The sequence below is a fragment of the Artibeus jamaicensis genome, unplaced genomic scaffold, assembly GCF_021234435.1.
Source record: "Artibeus jamaicensis isolate MK-2021 breed Jamaican fruit bat unplaced genomic scaffold, CSHL_Jam_final contig_3152, whole genome shotgun sequence".
Taxonomy (NCBI): domain Eukaryota; kingdom Metazoa; phylum Chordata; class Mammalia; order Chiroptera; family Phyllostomidae; genus Artibeus; species Artibeus jamaicensis.
Window position 1 is genome coordinate 968,673 of NW_026521729.1, and position 19,581 is coordinate 988,253.

At 58.6% G+C, this 19,581-nt stretch overlaps 1 protein-coding gene across 3 annotated transcripts in view; it reads right to left on the minus strand.

The window, feature by feature from the left end:
* The window catches only part of NDRG4 (NDRG family member 4), a 31,217-nt gene extending 11,856 nt beyond the window's left edge, over nucleotides 1–19,361 (minus strand). Inside the window, exons 1-3 of one of the 3 annotated variants that reach the window (XM_037141458.2) lie at nucleotides 19,257–19,361; nucleotides 6,713–6,807; nucleotides 2,750–2,794 (exon numbers count right to left, since the gene is read on the minus strand). In XM_037141458.2, coding sequence (XP_036997353.1) covers nucleotides 2,750–2,794; nucleotides 6,713–6,784 — 117 coding nt within the window. In that variant the 5' untranslated portion in view covers nucleotides 6,785–6,807; nucleotides 19,257–19,361. Of the gene's footprint in view, nucleotides 1–2,749; nucleotides 2,795–6,712; nucleotides 6,808–18,617; nucleotides 18,761–19,256 lie in introns of those variants that run through there. The other 2 variants (XM_037141456.2, XM_037141457.2) reach the window with 2 other exon arrangements.
* Nucleotides 19,362–19,581: the final 220 nt, after the last annotated feature.

Genomic DNA, 19,581 nt, shown 5'->3' on the forward strand with positions numbered 1-19,581 from the left:
AGGGGCTTGCCCTGGACTGCACAGCACGTGACACGTAGCCTGGGCGGCAGGGAGGGGCCTAAGATCGCCCCAAGCCCAGCCAACACATCAGGAAGGTGAGATCACAACCTTGAGGAGGTATGAGGGGACCCTGCTGTCTGGGGCAACCGGGGTCATGACCCTGCTCCAGGAGGCTGCTCCTTCTCCACCAGCCCAGAGTCTCCCCGAGGGCAGCCCCGCCTGCCAGCACGTACTCCCCATGTCTGTCTGCATTGCTGAAAGGGGGGATCTGGGGCCGGGGGTACCAGCAGTAGGGTGTGACATGCACCGGCTCTGCCCACCCTACTGCAAGGACTGGAGGCCACCGGGGCAGGGGGCGGGCTGGGGGGACATGCCCAGCCCCACGGGCCCACTCAGCATGGGCCTGGCTCCCAGGTATCTGTGGAGCAAGACGACACCTGAGTCCCCTCAGGCTCCATCCATGCCCTGTCCTCTAGAGAAATAAGGCTTTGGGTGGGGACATGCAGGTAGAAAAAACAGAGAAGGGGGAGCACAGGAGAGCAGAGGAGAGGAAATAGGCCAGGGAGGGGGCAGAGGAGGGAGCCCAAGGACAGCCAGAGGAAGGAGTGACAGGGGGAGGGGAGGGTGCTGGGCGCCCATGCCCCCATTCTGTCTCTTTGGTTGAGGACCCGCCACTGGCCCCAGCCTGTGCCGACAGCCACGCACACAAGCTGGCTGCTCTTGGGGGGGGGAGGCAGTCACCTCCTTGTCTCTGGGTACCTGGTGACCTGGTCAACACCTGCCATGTAGGCTATTCCTGGCCGTGTCCTGCACCTAGGGGGCACCAGGAACTTTCCCTGCCCCATCGCTGACCGCTGGCTTTGGAGGCTCAGCGCAGAGTGCTGCCCAGGGTGTGCGACGGGGTGTCGCCGAGCCCCTCGAGTCCTGGCCATTCTCCCAGAAGCCACTGGGACACCGGAAGAGGCCGCAGCCACAGAGGCAGGCTGCAAAGGTACAGCCCACGAGACCCTCCCACATGCTTCTCGAAGTGACCTTTCCATTCTTTCTGCCACCAAGCCTCTGCTCTTCTGTGGTCCCCGTCCAATCTCATGCCCAGTCCAACCTCTGACCTCTCAGTGACCTTCCCACCCTTGGACTCAGGTGAGGAGCTGACCTCAGGCACTGCCCACTCCAAGCCACGGGCCTATTTCTGCTCAGCGCACCTGCTTCAAATCCACAGACCTGAGTTTAAGTCCCAGTTCCCCACCCACTGGCCGGGCAACCTTGGGCAAAGCTCAACCTTCCTGTGCCCCGGGCTCCTCGGCTGGAAGCAGGAACTTACTCCGGCACGGGGTAGCTCTCATCGACCTGACCCCACACCTGCCCAGGCCTTTCCAGTGTCTGGAAGAAATGGGACAACCCATGTGCCTTCCCAAACTGCCGGCCCCTCCCTGGAGGCTGCGCAGTTGTGGCCGAATAGCTCAGGCTGTGGTCCTGCTAGCCGAACCCAGTCACCAGCTGTAGCTCTGCCACATCTTTGCTGTGTGACCTTGGGCAAGTCAGTCAACCTCTCTGAGCCTCCACAACTGTAAAGGGGCAAACAGCAGTGCCTACTGAACAGGCAGCTGTAAGGATAACACATTGTGCTCACAAACCCATGAGAAAGGATCAGGAAACTTGAAGCTTACTCGCACCTTAGCATTCATTTTATCTCCCTAAAACCCACTTTACAGAAGAGGAAACTGAGGCAGGGGCTGGCTACTCCGGGATTTTATGTTGCCAGCCCCCTCCTGGGGAGGAAGTCCCCATATGCCTGCAGGCTTTTTGGAGCAGGGAGGACAGAGAGGACTCCTTGGCGTGCCAGCGCTGATCTGTCCCTGGGCCTCGGCTATCTGGCGGCCGCATCCCTCCCGTCTCTTTCTCCCTGAGCTCCTGCTTGTTCCCTCCCCCCCAGGCCCCATCCTGTCCTTCCCAGCCCCGGAACCCTTGGTGTTTATAGCTGGACTGCTGCGTCCTTGAAGGGGCTCGTGACCCAGGGCCGGATCCTCACTGTGGAGCGGCCTGTCTGGGGGAGGAGCCAGCCTGTCGCACCATCTCCCACAGACCCTGAGGCCTGGGCTGTCCTAGGGCCCGGAGACTGACCCAGATCGGAGTTAGAGCCCAGGCCATCGGGCCAGGAGAAAGGTCCCACGGGGTCTGAGTTTGTCCAGCATGCAGTGGCGGTCAGCGGCACCTGACACTGGTGAAGCTCCCACTGTGTCTGCCGCCGATAAATGGCCACTGCAAACTCAGAGGGAAGAGATGGCTGGCCAAGTGAGAGGAATCATTGTGAGGAGGAATAAAAACAAAGAACAATTTCAGTTTCCATAAGGAATCTGGAATCAAACTAAAGAGGACATGGTTGTCCCGGCAACAGCTGCCATGGAAACAGGAGCTATTTTGGAATATCAGCCTGGCTATCATTGGAGGAAAATGCCGATTCAAATGACAGCATCCCTCCCTACAGTCGCCATCCTCACTCCCCCAGGCCTCCCTTCCCCCATCCTTTTCAGGGAGGGCAGGGACATCTCCCCACTGGGCAGGGGGCAAGCAGAGCCCCTGTACACAGTGAAGGTGGTCCTGGAGGCTGCCAGTGGACGAGGTGACGAGCCCCTGTTGCTCCAGGCACGTGGAAGGGTGTGACACTCCTCTGGGACCAAGCTGGGTGGGTAAGGGGCCAGCTTTCGGTCCCCATCTCCCGGTCTCAGGGAGGCTGAGAGCTGAGACCTACCTTCCAGTCTGTGTCCACGGGCAAGAGGAAGGGGTCGGAGTTCTCCTGAGGGAGCAAACACAGAGGGTTAGGCGTGAGGCCCAGCTGGCCAGGGCGTCCACAGGGGCTTGACCCGTTCATCTCAGTGTTGACAAAAGTGATCCAGGGCTTCCCAAGTGCCAGGCGCCAGGCCAGAAGGTGCCTGACAGATGAGCCTAAGAACAGCTACGCACATCGATTTTCCCGATTCACGTAAAACGAGAGGATTTCCATTGACCGGAGAGTGGGGCTGGGCTTAGAGAGGCTGAGTCACGGGGCCACCAAGGGGTGGCAGTTCTGCCTGCCAGTCCTCGCTGTTGGCCACTCTGTCCTGCTGTCCCCAAGGTCTGACTATCAGGGCACCCGGGCAGAGGCCGGGGAGGCGGCAGAAGAGCCGTGACCTCCACCCCCACTTTAGGGACCAGGAGGCCCCAGCACACACCCATCCACCTCTGCTTCCGGGCCCCTGCTTCCAGGCTCACTTATGCTGACCCGTGTGTGGACTGGTGCCTGCTTCTCCCACTGGGACCACGTCTGGCTCCGCTGTCCGCCTAAAGCCTGGCAGAGAAACCTGGGTGAACAGGTCTGGCCTCGGGAACGTGGGGACCGTGGCTCAGAAGAACCCACTGTTCACAAGGCGGCAGACGTGTGGAGCAGGGGAGTGGGGACTCCATCCCGTGGGTGCAGACATGGCACCCTCTCTGGGTCTCATCTGGGGAAGGAAATCTCGGGGCGGGGGCAGATGCCCAGAAAGAGCAGAGTTGCCAGAAACCTCTCTGCTCTGCACTGTGAGGCTGAGCTGCTCAGGGTCCACGGGGATTAAAGGAGAAGCATGGATCGCTTCTCGGCCCTTTGGCTGGGGGCATGTGTAGAGTCCGTCTTATCACTTGAAAGGAGAAGCGTGGCGGTGGCGGTGGCTGTGGTTCTGTCCTGGGTAGTGGACGCTCCTGCGCGGGACTCTGTGCCACGGGTGTGCCCCAAGCCTCTACTGAACCAACACGTCAGTGAGGAAGATGACCTCAAGTCACGGCCGTGGGAGGGAAGAGAATGAAGACCAGCAGCCGCCTGCCCCTGAGGGCGGTGGAGAGGGTCATGCAGATAATCCGATGGCACTGCAAGGTCTCAGGCCCAGGGACGAAAGCCAGGCTTCGGGGGACAAGGCTGGTTCTGGGTGGACCCTGTCACTGGAGGACCAGGCACAAGGGGGCCAGGGAAAGAGATGTGAGACATTTTCGTCCTGGAGACCCCAAGGGTTCAGTCATCTCAGAGGAGGGAGGGGGCAGTTTTGTTAAAAACAAAATCAGCGCAAAGGATGAGGCTGAGAATGGCAGGATGTGCTGTGTGCTCTCAGGATGCTGGTGGGGGGGGCAAGACCACACACCAAGAAACAGCAGGAATGATACAAGACAACCCAGAGACCCACCCCCCCCCCAGGCCAAGGAGGAACTGCACTGGGGGATGGGGGTTAGTGTGTGGAAGTATTCACTTCTCGCTGGACTCAAAGGGCCTGCCCCTGGCAGGTGGCGGAAGCAAAGGTGAAAGGGACAGACACACCGCAGCCGGAAAAGGAACCTCTGCCTGCGAGTGTGACCACCTGGGGAAGGGACGGACGGGCCGCTCAGAGCGAGGCAGGACTGTACCCTGTGTCACTGCAATCGGCCAAGGCCACGCTGGGAGCACCCAGGGTGTTTGGGGGGCTGGGGCCAAGGTGTTAATGTGCCTTTGGAGAAAGCAGATGTGACAGGTCCCCGGCATGGGACTTGTGCTGAGCAGAGGGAGGAGAGAAACCAAGCTGGGGCCCCAAGGCCGCCAGCGTCACTGGGACGCAGACCCTCGTGCAGGGTGGGGGCGTCCATCTCACGCAGACCCTCATCCAGGTCCAGAGGGGATGAGACGAGACACCAAAGGCGGCAGAAAGAAGGCGGAGCCAGGCTGCTGGTCACAGGGGCCGTGTTCTTGGAGGGCCAATAAAGGGCTGAGCCAGGCCATTCAAGAAGGGGAAGGGGGCATCTCTTGGGGTGCCCCGCTGAAATGAGGGGTGGGAGACTCAGGCACAGGACGCGTGCGGCCAAGTGCGCTGAGCTGTCTGCGCCGCCCACAGGGATACACCCTGTTCCAGCCAGCAACACCCCCATCCTGCCCCAACCCCTCCATGTGATGGGGGCAGGGGTCCCCGAGGGCTACCATGCGCCCCATCATGCCCACACAAGAAGGCTGGTCTCTGCTGGCCTCCTTCGGAGCTGCACCCCCACTTACAGCTTCACTGTGGGCAAGGTTTCGTGCTGGGCGCTGGAAGGCGCTTGGGCACAAAACCCACAGGGTCCGGCAGGGCCCGGAAGAGGTGAGCGCCGGGGCCAGGCACGGAGCCTCTCGGGGCGTCAGGGTTAGAGGTGGCGCCCAGGAGCCTCTGTGGGGAAGAGGCACTTGGGCGGAGCCTGAATAAAATGAGGGGCCGGCCCTAAAACGTCCCAGGCCAGCGTATCTCAGGGATGAGGAACAGCTGGGAACCTGGCCGACTTGTGCCCGGAAGGGCAGAGAGCCAGGGAGGCAGGGGAGGGGTGGGCAGGGGAGAGTGTGGAGGACGACGGGGGTCTTGCCCTGGGCCCTGGAAGGGCTGTGGCTGTAACTCTGCAGGAGGCAGCAGCCACAGGCCAGCTGTAAGCAGGAGAGTGACGTGAGGCATCTGCAGAGGGGTGTGCAGAGTACAGGGGCCTGGGAGGAGGCTCCCGCAGGCACCTGGATGAGAGACGGTGGAGGGAGGAGGGTTAGAACAAGCGGCCTGCAGAGTGGGCAGCTCACCAGCTGTCCACTGAGCGTCCCTGGGGGCACCCTCCGGTAGTCAGGACTTGTAAGTTAACTCCAGGTTCCGCCTTAAGATTAGACTGTACGTTTCTCGGGGACAGGACGGCGGCCTCATGGGGCCCTGGCCAGCCACTCTGTCCCAGCATGTGTCACTCAGTGGCTCTAGGGCTCACCTCCTTCCAGTGGGAGGCTGGGGGAGGGCAGCCACGAGGTCGGGGCTGGGTTCCTGGCTCCCCATCTGTAAACAGGGAGGTGGGGTGGGCTCTGGACGGCACAACCAGCAGAAAGCCCCAGGCCGGAGGCCCCAGAAATCGGTCAGCGTGGACCCACACTGTACCTCCCAATGAGGGAGGGGGGGTGTCAACACCGCAGGGGATTCGGGGTAGAAATCCCTCTGGGATCTAACCCTAGAGCCCCGGTGAGGGCCCTCTGGGACAAAATAACAACCTCAGGTGCCTCTGTCCGCGGCCCCTGCTAGTGACCCATGCCCTTAAACCGTGGCACTTGCCAGGAAAAGGTGGGGGAAGCTGCAGGCCAGGCAAGGCCTCCCCAGGTGGGCAAACACAGGGTCCCTGCTGCACACCGCAATGCCCAGCGGGCACCCTCCTGGGGCCCCAAGGCCTCCCAGAACCGGGGCTCGGGTTCAGCCTCAGTCCTTGACTGCCGTGTGACCTTGGCCAAGCGCCTCAGTTTCCTCATGACTTCAGTGGGAGTGAGTCTCCTAAACAGCCTCCCAGCCGCAGAGACAGCCAAAGCCACCGAGGTTGGCTGCATGGTGGTCACGTGGCCACTCAGCCCAGCCAGGAATGCTCCCAAGGTGGGGACAAGGCTTCTTAGGGAGGCCTGAGTCAGCGGTCCCCAACCTTTTTGGCCCTAGGGACCGGTTTTTCCACAGACAGCGGTGGATGGAGGAGGGTCAGGATGCGGAGCTCAGGAGAGCTGCCCCTGGGGCCCAGTTCCTAACAGGCCACGGACCAGCATCAGTCCAAGGCCCAAGGGTTGGGGACCCCTGGCCTAAGTATTCCCAGCGCCAGGCTCGGCCCATAGAGGGTCAGTGGGACAAGACGGGAGGGAAGACACGCGGTTTTCTTCTTGGCCACCAGGGGGTGCCCTCTGCCCCAGAACAGTGAGGGGGCGACTCACCAGCTCGATGGCGTCCTGGCCCCGGAGCAGCGGCTTCTCCTCTGGAAATCGCAGCTCCTGCAGCCCGGCCATGGTCACGTCGTGGAGCAGGAGCCCTGGGGAGGGGCAAGGACCAGGGTTTGGGCCTGATGCGGCAGGGACGCCAGGTCCTTGCTCCGACTCTCCCAGCACGCGCCCCACGCCCGGGCTGGGGAAGGAGAACGGCACCACCCCAGCTGCTCCGTGCCCGGGGCCCCACCTGTGGACTCATCCCAGAGCTTCACGCTGTTGAGGGGGGGGGGGCGTTGGAGCCCCAGGCTCTGCTGCTTGGCTCGGGGATGTCATTGTACTATTTGTCCTTAAAAGTTAAAATATGTTTCAAAAAAGAAAAACAGGAAAGAAAAAGAAAAGCAATACAGGACAACCCCTGCCCTCTGTGCTCCAAGTGGCCAGTGGGGTACTGGAGGAGGAAGAGGGGAACAGAGGCGGGCGGTGTCCAGAGGGCCTTGCAGGATAAGCCTGGGTGAGGGTGGCCCTGAGGCAGTGGGGGGGGGGCGCGCAGTGTGGCAGGCAGAATGATGTTGGAACCGGGGGTGCATGTCATGACATACCACCCTTGGAGAGGGGTGGCACCGGCAACCTCTCAACCCACAGACACCAAGAGGTAGGCCTTGGGCCCCAGTGGGTGCCCTGGAAGACCCCAGGCCTCTGAACCTCAGTAGAAGGATCATATGTGCACATATGTGTATAAATGCATGCCTGTGTGTGTTTGGAGGAGCCAGTGGTGGGGAGGGGCAGACAGAGAGGGTCCCAGGACCCCACAACCCATCGAGCCTGGCACCACCCCCCTCACCTGCATTTCAGGATGGCTTCAATCAGAATAAACACATGAGAGAATAGTAAAGCTCACTAGAAGTTGAAGGAATTTAGATGAAAGCAACCCCCCCTTTTTTTTTTGGCCAAAGGAACTGGTGAGCTTTGCAGAGCTGGCAGAGATGCAGAGAAACTGGCATTTTCTCAGGGCGCCGTGGGTCTGTGCGTTGACACATCTTTCCAGAGGGCAGTTGTGCAGAATGAACTGAAACTCTCGACAAGATTCATACTCTTGGGCTCAGCCATCCTCTCCCTGGAAGGAATTCCTTAAGGAACCCGAAGAGGGCAGCTAATGACCCACCTGTAAGAACGCCCACCACGGTGCCATTTATAGTGTCAGAGAAAAAACGGAAGACGCTAGGTATCCACAGACGGGCCGTTAGACACACAAACTGTGGGACTGTGGGTCCGTGACTTATAAAAGATAGTGAGCAACATGGGGAAATGCCTGTGTCTACCAGACTGAAAAGGCCACTATAAAATATACAGTATCCAAGTGATGAGAAGTACAAACTGGCATCATCCCGGTGGAAGATGGAAAACTACAGCCTGTCATCTGAACTCAGGACAAAACAACATTAAAAAAAAAGACGGTCTGGTTGAAGGTCGGTAACGACCTCTTACACTTGTACAGGATGCCATAGGTCACAAAGCGCTTTCTTGTGCTGTTTGATTTCACCTCGATGGGCAGTGAGATGAAGAAGCCAAGGCCAAGGGAGGATCACAGGCGGGTCCAGATGGAGGTGGGGTCTTTGGACTCCCAGTCCAGTCCAGTCCAGTCCAGTCCAGTGCCTGACCCAATGGGCCTGCCCCTCCCTCCCTCCCTCCCTCCTGCACTCTCTTCCTTCCCAACTCTATTTTCAGCTTTTTTTAAAAAAAAGATTTTATTTATTTATCTTTAGAGGGTAAGGGAAGGAGAGAGGGAAAGAAATATCAATGTATGGTTGTCTATGGTGCGTCCACTGCTGGGAACTGGCCTGCAACCCAGGCATGGGCCCTGACTGGGAATCGAACTGCAATCCTTTGGTTTGAAGGTCTGCGCTCAATCCACTGAGCTACACCAGTCAGGGCTATTTTCAGCTTTTCTGAAGTGTGAAGCCCTCCGACTTTCCCTTCTGCCCAAAGGCTGCCAGCCCACAGTGGTCGGTCCGCGGATGCACCCCGCTCCCCCGCCACATCCTGCCCCTGCCCATCCCTGCTGCTTTGGCTTCTCCCTATCGAAGGACCAGTGACTGGGGGGTGGGCCTGGGGACCCAGGGGCACGGGGCCAGATGGAACCCATGGCTGCAGCAGGGCCATCAGGAGACTAGGCTGCAGCTCCAGACCTTCCCTCCCGTCAGAAGCACAAAGCAGCAGCTCTTCAGAGTCTACTTTGGGGTTGAGACGTGCCGAGGCCGGGCTGGGCACGGCTGGTCCACCAGGCCTCGGGAGGCCTAATCGAGAGCCGTGGAGCTCCCTGGGAGAGCCCTGTCCCCAGAGGCCGGGCAGAGAGGCCGGTGCCCACCCGGGCCCCCAGGTCCCGCATCTCGGCACCATGCCAGAGCACTTGGTTCCCAGCGGTTTCCGGGGAAACCAGCTAACACCGTGCAGATGGGCTGTATTTTTAGCAAGGCGTCCTCTCCCCTCGCCCCCACCCCTTTCTCTTCCATCCTTTCCGATGGCTGCACGCTCATCCGCCCACCTGGGTGGGGAGCGAACAGACTCGTCCCACCCTGGAAAACTCTCCCAGGACTTTTTAAACTGCCAACCTCGCTGAGCACCCAATGAAATTAAACACCTCGGCAGCACTGGGGTGTCCCTGCCCTCGCCCAGGTCTGCTCTGAAACGCTCCAGGAGACCATCGTCCCTAAGGACGGTGCTATTAAAAGGGCTGAGAGTGGGCAGTGCAGGGACAGATGGCCTGCGGTGGAGGGGTGCAGGGGAAGAGAACTGGAGAGAAGCCTCAGAACCCAGAGAACTGGGTCCGTCTCAGCCCACGGACATCAGGGACAGCCCAGGGCCCAGCAGGCTGTGCCACAGGGCTCGGGGACAGAGGCCGAGGCCCACAGTCCCTCCAGTGGGGGCGCGGGGAGCGGGGAAGTTTCTTCCTCAGAAAGTTATGGTTTAAGAAAATCGCTATGCAGAACAGAGACTCAGACACACAACGTTTTGGTGGTCAGCGGAAGGAAGGGGGTTGGGAGGCTGCGTGGAAAAGGTGAAGGGATGCATGTGAGTGGGTAGTTACAGAATGGTCACGAGGATGTAAAGTACATCACCAAAAATGTCGTCGACAATAGTGTAGTACCTCTGTGTGGCGCCAGGTGGGCAGCAGACTTGTCGGGGTGACCACCTTATTGAGACACATACATGTCCAATCACGACTGATGCTGATACAATATTGTCTGTCAACTGCAGGCCGTTCAGAGTCCTACAGGTGGTTGGCCCCTCACGTCACTCTCCGTGTCCCCATCCTGAGCTTGGTGCGGGGGGGTGGGGAGGGGGGCTGGGACTGGGACTAGACCCCCGCCCTCTGTGTCCTCATTCACAGATGAGGGGAAAAAGGTTTCAAGGACGGAGTGACCGTCCCCCTGTGGCAGAGTCCGGCAGGGAACTCAGGAGCTGGGAAGCCCCGGTCCACAAGAGCTCTGTCTCCCCACGGAGACGGAGAGGACAGGAGGGTTCAGGGACACAGTGTTTTTTTTTTGTGTTTTTTTTTTCTCAGTCCCAGCCATCCTCTCCTCTCTAGTCACAGCCCCTTGCTTTGTGCCCAACCTGAACTGGACCAGTTCTCCTGCGTCATCCTTGATTTGAGCCTGTGAATTCCCGTCTCTTCACCACACATCATGCGCACTCGTCCGCCCAGCACATCCTCTCTGTGCCCCGGGCCGACACTCAGCGCTGAGACCGGAGCTGACTCAGGCGGCACAGCCCGCCCGCAGGGAGCCCGAGCCTTGGGTCCTGCTGTCCCCGCCGCCCTGAACGCCCTTCCCGGCCCTACCCCTGCAGTAGCGATAACGGTAACAAAAACACTCAGGCCTCTTGTCCTCTGACACTTGCTAGCTTTGGTTGAACGAGGTGGGACGAATGAACAAATCACGGATTCTCTGCTGCGGCCGCACACCGCGGAGGGATCGGGACCACTCGGTGCCAGGAGGTGATGGGTCACGGCACTGACTGTCGCAGTTGGGCCGCAGTGGGCTCAACCCCACGTGGAGGGCAACCTGGCAGTTTGTAAAAATGCCGATGTCCGTCGACTCTGCACTTCTGTCTTTAGGTATTCGGTTATCCCGGCGGAAAAGCCCCCTCGTGTGTGCTGGGCGTGAGCACGAAGGACGCTGGCGGCCGCCCTGTTTGGAGCAGCAACACAGTGGAAACAGCCCAGATGCGCATCGGGAGCACGGACGGTGAGCTCCAGACACCTACGCCCAGCGCGCCGCGCAGCTATTAAAGGAGGAGGAAGCTCCAGGCAAACAGAGGGAAAGCATTCTAAAGTATGCAGGTAAGAGAAGAAGGCGTGTCGCAGATGAGTAAGTATAAATAAGACCATTTTGTAAAAAATATAGGTACACGCATTTGCAAATTTAAAAGAAAGGGTCCTCAAATGATTCAGGGTAGCTGGAACAATTCTTGTCTCTAGGAAAGGACATGGGTTTGGAAGGGTATAGGAAAGGGGTTGAGCCCTGGCTGGTGTAGCTCAGTGGATTGAGTGCCAGCCTGTGAACCAAACGCTCCCAGGTTCGATTCCCAGTCAGGACACATGCATGGGTTGTGGGCCAGGTCCCCAGTTGGGGGAGCAAGAAAGGCAACCACACATGGATGTTTCTCTCCCTCTCTTTCTTCCTCCCTTCCCCCTCTCTAAAAATAAATACATTTTTAAAAAGGAAGATTTTTAGTCTACATAGCAGATTTCATCAAATCTAAGGCATCACTGATCATAATTCATTCTTAAATTTTATGCACCAACACAAAAGAAAAAAACTGCCAAAATTGAGACATAATACTTTCCCCAACTTCTCACCCTTTACTTTGAAACAACTTCAAACTCATAGAAAAACCGAAGAGGAGGCAAAGCACAGACATTTCCCACATGCCCTTCACCCGGCTTCTCCTAATATCGTCATTCTGTCCTTGCGACTCAAGAAACCGGGAAATAAAACACTGACCCAACGCTTTACATGCATGTCACCAGTTTCCCAGTAACGCCCGAACCCTGGGCGCCAGGTCGCACTCATCTGCCAGTCCTGCAGGCGCCTCCAACCAGGGACAGCTCCTCAGTCTGTCTTTGTCCTCCGCGCCGTCAACACCTTTGAAGATGAGTCACCTGTTACACTGCAGAGTGTCCCCGGATTTGGGTTCGCCTGTGGTCTCCCGGAGCTCAGGCTACGCACTTTTGAAAAGAACACAGCAGAAGCAATGCTCCCTTCTCACTGCCTCCTCTCTGGGGTAAGTGAGGTCAGTCTGTTTTATTCCTGGGACATTAACCTCCATCCTCGGTGAGGGGGGCGGCTGTCAGTTTCTCTAGTGCAAAGTTACTGTATTGCCTTGTGCAATTACTACTGTCTTGTGGGAAGATACTTCACTCAAGACTCATAAACATCCTGTTCCTCATCATACTTCCGCCCCCTAATTTTAGCAACCATCGATGACTCTGACCCACAGTGACTATGGTGGGGTTTGCTTACCGTTACTTTCCTATTTCCATCATCCCTTCTACATTTATTTATTGGAATTCTCCTGCAGGAAGGAGCTACCTCTTCTGCTCCGTTTATTTACTGACATCAGTATGGGCCCGTGGAAATTTATTTTATTCTATGGGTTATAATCCATTGCTATCGTTATTTATTTGTTTAAATTGTGCCAGATTTGGTCACCACAGGCTCCTTCAAGGTGGCTCTCAGGTCCTTTCTCCACGGGCCCATCATTTTTGGAATAGATTCTAATTTTCTAGCCCCTGAGGAGCGTGTTTCCTCTTATTAAAGATGCCGTTTAGAAGCCAAGAGCTGGGCAGTATGGATGCTCATTGCTTCTGGGGCGTCACTGTTCTAAGGTGTCTCAGCTGGCCCAGCTGGAAAGTATATGTAAGTACAATACAGTAGCACATACACTTCAGTATCTACCCATCTGTAAACTCTGGAATTCACACTGATACGTTTTTGTTGTGGTTTGGGGGGAGCAGTTTTATAACTTTATTCGACAATCAGCAGCTAGTTGTCATCCACATTAACTGTAGATTTTTCAAAGTGGTGACAGGTACACAGGTGAGCAATGTTTGGCACTCGTTTGGTTGCCTTTCCTGGGCACCCGCACCTGGGTGTGGTGGGGGCGTTCCTCATCCCCCGGCCCCGCCAGCTGTGTCGGGCCTGGTGTCGGCGCCAACATCTGGATTCCCATCTCCTTCCTGGCAAACTTCTGTTTCTCTCCGAGTGCCCGAGGGGCACGCTTCTTGGAACCCACTCCCTGGGGGCGCCCGTGGACGTCACTGGTGTGTTATTCTCTGGTCACCACCTCGTGGACGGCAGAACGAGCCTTCTCACGATGTTTCCCTGCGGAAGCCATTCTGCCAGGCCCAGTTTGGAAAGGAAGAAGCCACAATTCCAATTCGACACCTTTAATTCCAGTTCGACACCACACAGTTTATTCTAACTTCCCCTCTTCTTCATTGGCTACTCTTTTCTCCCGTGTTGAGAAACACGGCTCTCAACATCCGTAATACTTTTGCCTGTATGTTCACGCCTTGTGTACAAGGTAACTTCAGGGCTGTTACACACATATTGAGGTATCGCTGAGACCTTTTCCCTTTTTTGTGCTCACTGTACTTTCCTGGGTACTTTACCCTTTTAGACTTAGACCCAGAGTTTGTTTATTTTTAAAGATTTTATTTATTCATTTTGTAGAGAGAGGCGAAGGGAGGGACAGAAACATTGATGTGAGAGAGAAACGTCTACCGGTTGCCTCTCATACATGCTCCGACCAGGGATCGAACCTGCAACCCAGGCGTGAGCCCTGACCAAGGATCAAACCCACCACCTTTTGGTTTATGAGACAATGCTCCAACTAAGCCACACCAGCCAGGGCAGAAACCACTGTTACTATTTCTTTGCTTATATCCTTTCAGTCTTTTTTTTTTTCCCAGTGGTAATCTATACACTGCAAAAGGTTTAAAACAAAACAAAACACCAACTGTTTTGAAACATCTTTTGGACCCTGGAGCCAGATATCCTGGTTCAGATCCCAGCCAGCCACTTAATACCTGTGTGACTTATGGCGAGTTACTTTCCCTCTCTGTGCCTCATTTTCCTTACCCTTAAAAAGGGGCAATGATCGCACACACCTCACGGGTTGCTATGGTGATGAGTTACTATGGAGAGGGCACTGAGGACTGTGCCTGGCCCACGGCAAATGCCACGGAAGTGCGAGCTGTCACCACCGCTATTATGACATTATTAGCACGCAAAGGGGACGTCTGTTCAGGTGGAGCAGCAGCTCCGGCAGCGGAATTCGCTGCTGCCTGGGGTTCCCTGGTCTGAACGCACTCCCGCCTGGGTGACCTCCTCTGCGGCTCGGCACTGAGGCGACTACTTCCAGGTCGTTTTGTCCTCTCTTAACCACCACGGGATAAACGTCCTTGAACCAACACACCTACACAACCTCATCTGTCCCAAAAAATCCAACTGCCGAGTCACAGACCACCCACATATTTAAGCTGTTGATGTCTCGTGGCCAACTTGCCCTTCGTAAAAGCCACACCCCTTGCCCTCGGCCTGCTCGTCACTCACAGGCCCCTCACCAGTGGCCCTGGGCGCACCCGGTGACCGCACGCCTCTCCCTTCCTCCAGCCGAGCCCACCTCCCGTCTCACCTGTGCACCCCACGCCTGCATCGCCAGGCCCCGGTGAAGCGGTCAAGTTTACTGAAACGTGAGAACTGGAAATAAGGATTAGGGGGCTGACTGTCAGCTCCTGCAGTAAGTCTCTGCTTCCCTTTCCCCCAGGTGTCCCCTGTGGGTCCACGCCCCCGTCACCAAGCTGGTACCTTTTCAATGTGGTCGACAAAGTTGTGGGAGAAGACACACTCCATGTGTTACAATGACACCCACCTTCCAGACCGAAAAGTTTTGCTCTTTATTTTTTTTAAAGATTTTTATTTATTTATCTTTAGAGGGGAAGGGAAGGAGAGAGAGGGGGAGAAATATCTGTGTGTGGTTGCCTCTCATGTGTCCCCTGCTGGGAACTGGCCTGCAACCCAGGCATGTGCCCTGACTGGGAATGGAACCGCGATTTTGGTTCGCAAAAAGTTTTGCTCTTTAGTCCACATCAAGTATGTTTTTAAAAATGTCCAACAGCCCATCCCGAGGCCCCCAAGGGGCCATTTCAGAGCCCGATCCACCATTCGAGAGCGCGCTCTGACTCCCAACCGCTGTGGAGACGCGACGTTTGGGTGCAAACGCACAAAACTCACCATCTGTTTACTTGCTGATTAGTGCCCTCCTTCCCCACATCGCCCTGGGAAATAAAAAGGCACCTGCCACAGGGGGTGGGGGAGAGGTGGAGGTAGAAGAGGGTATAAAGGTGGTAAATGGTGATGAAACAAATACAATAAAATAAAATACTAAGAAAAAAAGCACCCGCTACGAAGGCGCCAGGCGTCTGCCCTCTGGGGGCTGCAGCAAGCGTGTGTGGGTGGGGCCACGCTGGGCTCCTCTCCACGACGCTCGGGATGTAGGGCCTCGATCCCCACTGAACCGGCGAGGAGACCTCAGCCTCAGAGACGTCACGGGTTTGCTCAGGAGCTGACCCTGAAGTTCACACCCTCTGATTCCCAAATCCCTGCCCTGCCTGAGCCCGCAAGACCCTGCAAGGGAGTCTGGGAAACACATTAGTTGCCCTCGCCCCTGCAGCCACCCGGGACAGCCCCTGCCACCCGCCCTCCTCTCCAGAACAAGAAGACACGCTCGGGTGAGGCAGGACGGCTCCTGGGCATCCTTGCAGCTCCGTCTGTGAGGGGCGCCTGGCTTTCCCCACCTGGTGTCCGAGCTGTGGATGGCCCGCCAGCAGGGCCCTACGCCAGCTGTCACGCCCACACTGACCCATTAGACAGGAACCTAAGTCCCAAGCAGGGTCCCTCAGGGACTTTCAGGGAGTCCTGGGTTGTGTGGAGAACTCAGAGAAGAAGCCGGGACATCCCGGAGGAAGGGCATCAGGTGACTGGAGCACAGCGGGACGGGGAGGCTGCAGGACATTGAGGTGGTGGCAGCTCGGGGACAACACCCCCCCACCGTCACTTGCTGAATGAGGGCCTGACGCTGCACTCAACACTTAACACTCTCACTCCTGCTGCTGAGGACCGTGACCTGGCGGGAGCCATGATGACCCCGTGGTACAGAAGAGGAAAGCGGAGGGCAGGGCAGCTACATGAACAGCCCAAAGCCAGGCAGCTGCCACTCACGGGAGGACCCGGGGCCCCGGATGCGGGCGTGAAACCCAGCTCCACCTCTCCTCAGTGGTACAGGGCGGGGAAGGGACTGACCTCATCCGTAAAACAGCCACAATAATAAAACGGAAGAATGTGAAAACTATCAACAGCTGAATAAATACGAGTTTTTAAAAAAAGGTCCAGCGAAACAATTTTCTGAGGTCAGCACAAGGGCAGAGAATTGGCAGTCTTTAAGAAATTATCCTGGCCCTGGCTGGTGTAGCTCAGTGGACTGAGTGCGGGCCTGTGAACCAAACGACTACAGTTCGATTCCCAGTCAGGGCACATGCCTGGGTTACAGGCCAGTTCCCAGCAGGGGATGCACGAGAGGCAACCATACATTGATATTTCTCGCCCTCTCTCCTTCCCTTCCCCTCTAAAGATAAATAAATAAACTCTAAAAATAATTTTTAGAAAATTATCCCAGAGACAGCTGAGGGCAGGGCATGCGAGCCTGGAGTCAGTCAGCAATTATTGAGCACCTGCTGTATGCCTCCACAATACATTGGCCACTACCCTGCAACCTGTTATCATCCGATGGGAAATACGGGTCGAAACCTCGCAAACGCACATGAGCAGGGATACTGCAGGGTGGGGAGAGACCCAAACTTCCTAGTGGGCAACCAGCCAGGGCAGGTGGCATTCTCCGTTCCAGGGACAGCCAAGACCAAGGAACCAGAGGGGAGATGAAGCCTGAGTGGTGTGGGTCCCAGCCAGGTGGCTCACCGGTGCTGTCTCAGTGAGCCATTCCAACTCTCAGAGGGAGAAGTCAACTCTCTAAGATGAGAAAACTGAAGTCCGAGGGATTAAGGAACCTGTCCGAAATCACACAGCTGGCCGCAGTGAGGCCGGGACTTGAACCCAGACCTGTGGGGCAGGGCAGAGGACGGCAGGGACCTACAGAGAGGGGGAAGTCTGCAAAGACCACAAGACAGCGACTGAGGACGTGCACTGTCTCCCAGGGCAACTGTGATCAATGACAGTGACCGAGGGGCGTCCGTTCCAGCTGGCCGAAGGCTTAAAGAGTCTGCCAGACCCATGTGATGAGGGAGGGGAGGCCCTGCCCTCCGTACCCACAAGACGAGGGTCCCCACACTGAATGGGGACCCCAAACCCTGGGCCCCCACTGGAGCCTCACACATGCCTCCTGACAGCGTCCCCGCCTCGGTCTTCTGGGGCAGGTAGAGGAGCAGGGGAAGGATCCAGGAGTTCTGCCCCCACTGCAAGACTCTAAAACCCCATGGGGCTGGGGAACTTTCCCTTCAGCGATCAACCAGTTCCCTTGGAAGTCAGGTGGGCAGGCTGCCTCAGGTGAGCTCTGAAAAGTCAGCAAAGGGACCGAAGGGGCTGGGCTGCTACCCGCAGTGGCTCACTGGGCTCAGATCTGGAGCAGCACCCCCGCCCCTCCTCCCCTCTCTGTGAGGCAGCCACAGAGCCAAGGAGCAGTCAGTTCTTGTTGCTTTACAGGTACTCACAGCCTGAAACCTCACCAGACTTAACCCCGCACACACACACACACACACACACACACGCTCCAGGCCCGCTGGTCTCCACTTCACTCCACGTCACTCACTCCCAGTTCAAGCCTCGCTCACAGCCCAGGGCCTGGGCAGAGGCCGGGCCCTCCTCCCATCAGCCTGTAATGCTATCTCCTTCTCCATGAAACCCTGTCTTTTCGGGTCCAGTGTGAACACGGCCACCTGCTCAGACCTCTCTGCTGCCCTGGAGCAGACTCCCGCTGTTTCCCGAGTGCACCCTCCACTGCTTCCCCTTTCTCCTAACAGGGCTCCTGCGCCCCGTTCTCCTGGTGAGGCGCTCGAGGTCGGGCACTGCACCTCCCAGGTGCCTCCCAATGGCCCAGGTGCCGAGGCCATTGACCAGAATCCATGAGTCCATCCCGGATACACCGATCGATCACCCCCGCCGTCCAGGCCCTGCTGGGATCTGGACTGCTTCCCTTTCCTAGCCCTCCTCCTCCCGGCCTGTCTCCACCACCCCTACCACGCAGGCCACCTGCGCCTGAGGAGAGTGTCCCCCTTTCAGCCCCTTGGCCCCTGCTCCTTCCCGCCTCCTCCTCTGGGCGTTCCCAGATGTCCTCTGAGGACCTCGGCCACAGCACCATGGATGTGGTTTCCAGCGCGGAATCTGGCCACTTCTCCAGAGGGGCCCCAAGGTTGAGTGAGGGTCCCCAGTCACCGGGGTCCAGTCTGGCTTCCCACTCCCCGTGCCACTCGGCGTCTACTCCCAGCAGGACACTTCTAGGAGAGAGGCTCAGATTGTCACAGGAAGCAGGAATCCAAGGCCACGGTCAGGGGCTCCTTCCTTAGAGGACCTGATTGAAGGGCAGGGGCCCTAAGCTTCCTTTCCCTGTTTGGGGACCCGACTGGAGCTGCATCACTCGGAGACTCCAGGAGGCCGCCCGGGACTCGGAGAGCAGAGCCGGGCGGGGCCGGCTCTGCGCACGAAGGGGCAGCGCACGGGCCAGGAATCAGCGGGCGTCCGCACCCCCTCCTGCAGCTCCAGCCGGAGCCGCCCAAACCCGGGCCGCCGCGCCCCGCTCCGCTCCTGCTCGGACAGCAGCGGGCGGCGAGGGCCGGCGGTACCTGTCAGCAGCTCGATCTTGTGCCCCAGCACCTTCATCGCGGCGCCCGGCGCTGCCCGGCTCGGGGGACACGAACGCGGGAGGCGAGGAGCGAAGTAGTCGGAGAGCGAGGAGCGAAGGAGGAGCTGCAGCCGGAGCCAGAAGTGCTCTCGCCGCCGCCCCCCCCGCCCCATGCCGCGCTCCCCCCTCCAAAACGCTTTTAAAATCCACCAATTGGACGACCGCGCACCCCTAAAAGGCGCCCGCCGTCGCCACCTGGTCGGGGTGAGCTCCGGGAGGCGGAGGGAGCGCGCGGGGTGGGTGCGGCGACGGCCGGGAGGCGACGGGAGGGGGCCGTGCGCCCGCCGCGGGAACAAAGAGGCCCCGCCACCCGGGTGTCGGGGTGGGGGCGGGGGCCGCGGGCTCCCTCCTGTCGCCTCTGGAGTGTCGCCTGGGTCGTGGCCCTGGAGGTGCCCGTCTGGGAAGGCCGGGGTGCGGTGGGGGAGGAGAGGGTGCCGCCCTCGCGTCGGCGAAAGGTGGCCCCCGGGGCAGGGCGCCGGGCTCCGCTGGTCTGGGGTCCGTGCGCTGCGGCTGCTCTGGGGGAGGGGGTGGGGGGTGGCGCGGCCGCAATGACAGAGGGACAAGGGCGGCGCCAACTCACCGAGGGCGATGTGGGCCAGACAGACGCGCAGGCGGGAAGCCGAGTCTCGCCACCGCCGCCAACACGCGGGTGCGGAGGCCCGCGCCCCTCAGCCGCGCGCAGCTCCCGGGGGCGGAGGCCGGGCGGGGGCGGGGCACCGCGAGGCGCGCCCGCGTGGGCGTGGTGGGTGGGGCGCTCGGCCCGCGGGGTTGGCTGGTCCCGGGAGGCCGGGCCGGGCGCTCAGGGTCCACCCGCAGCCACCGGGGGAGGGCAGGTGGGTGGATGGGCAGGCGGGCAACGCCGGATCGTAGCGGAGACGCCCGGGTAGGTCTCCACCCCTCCCTCC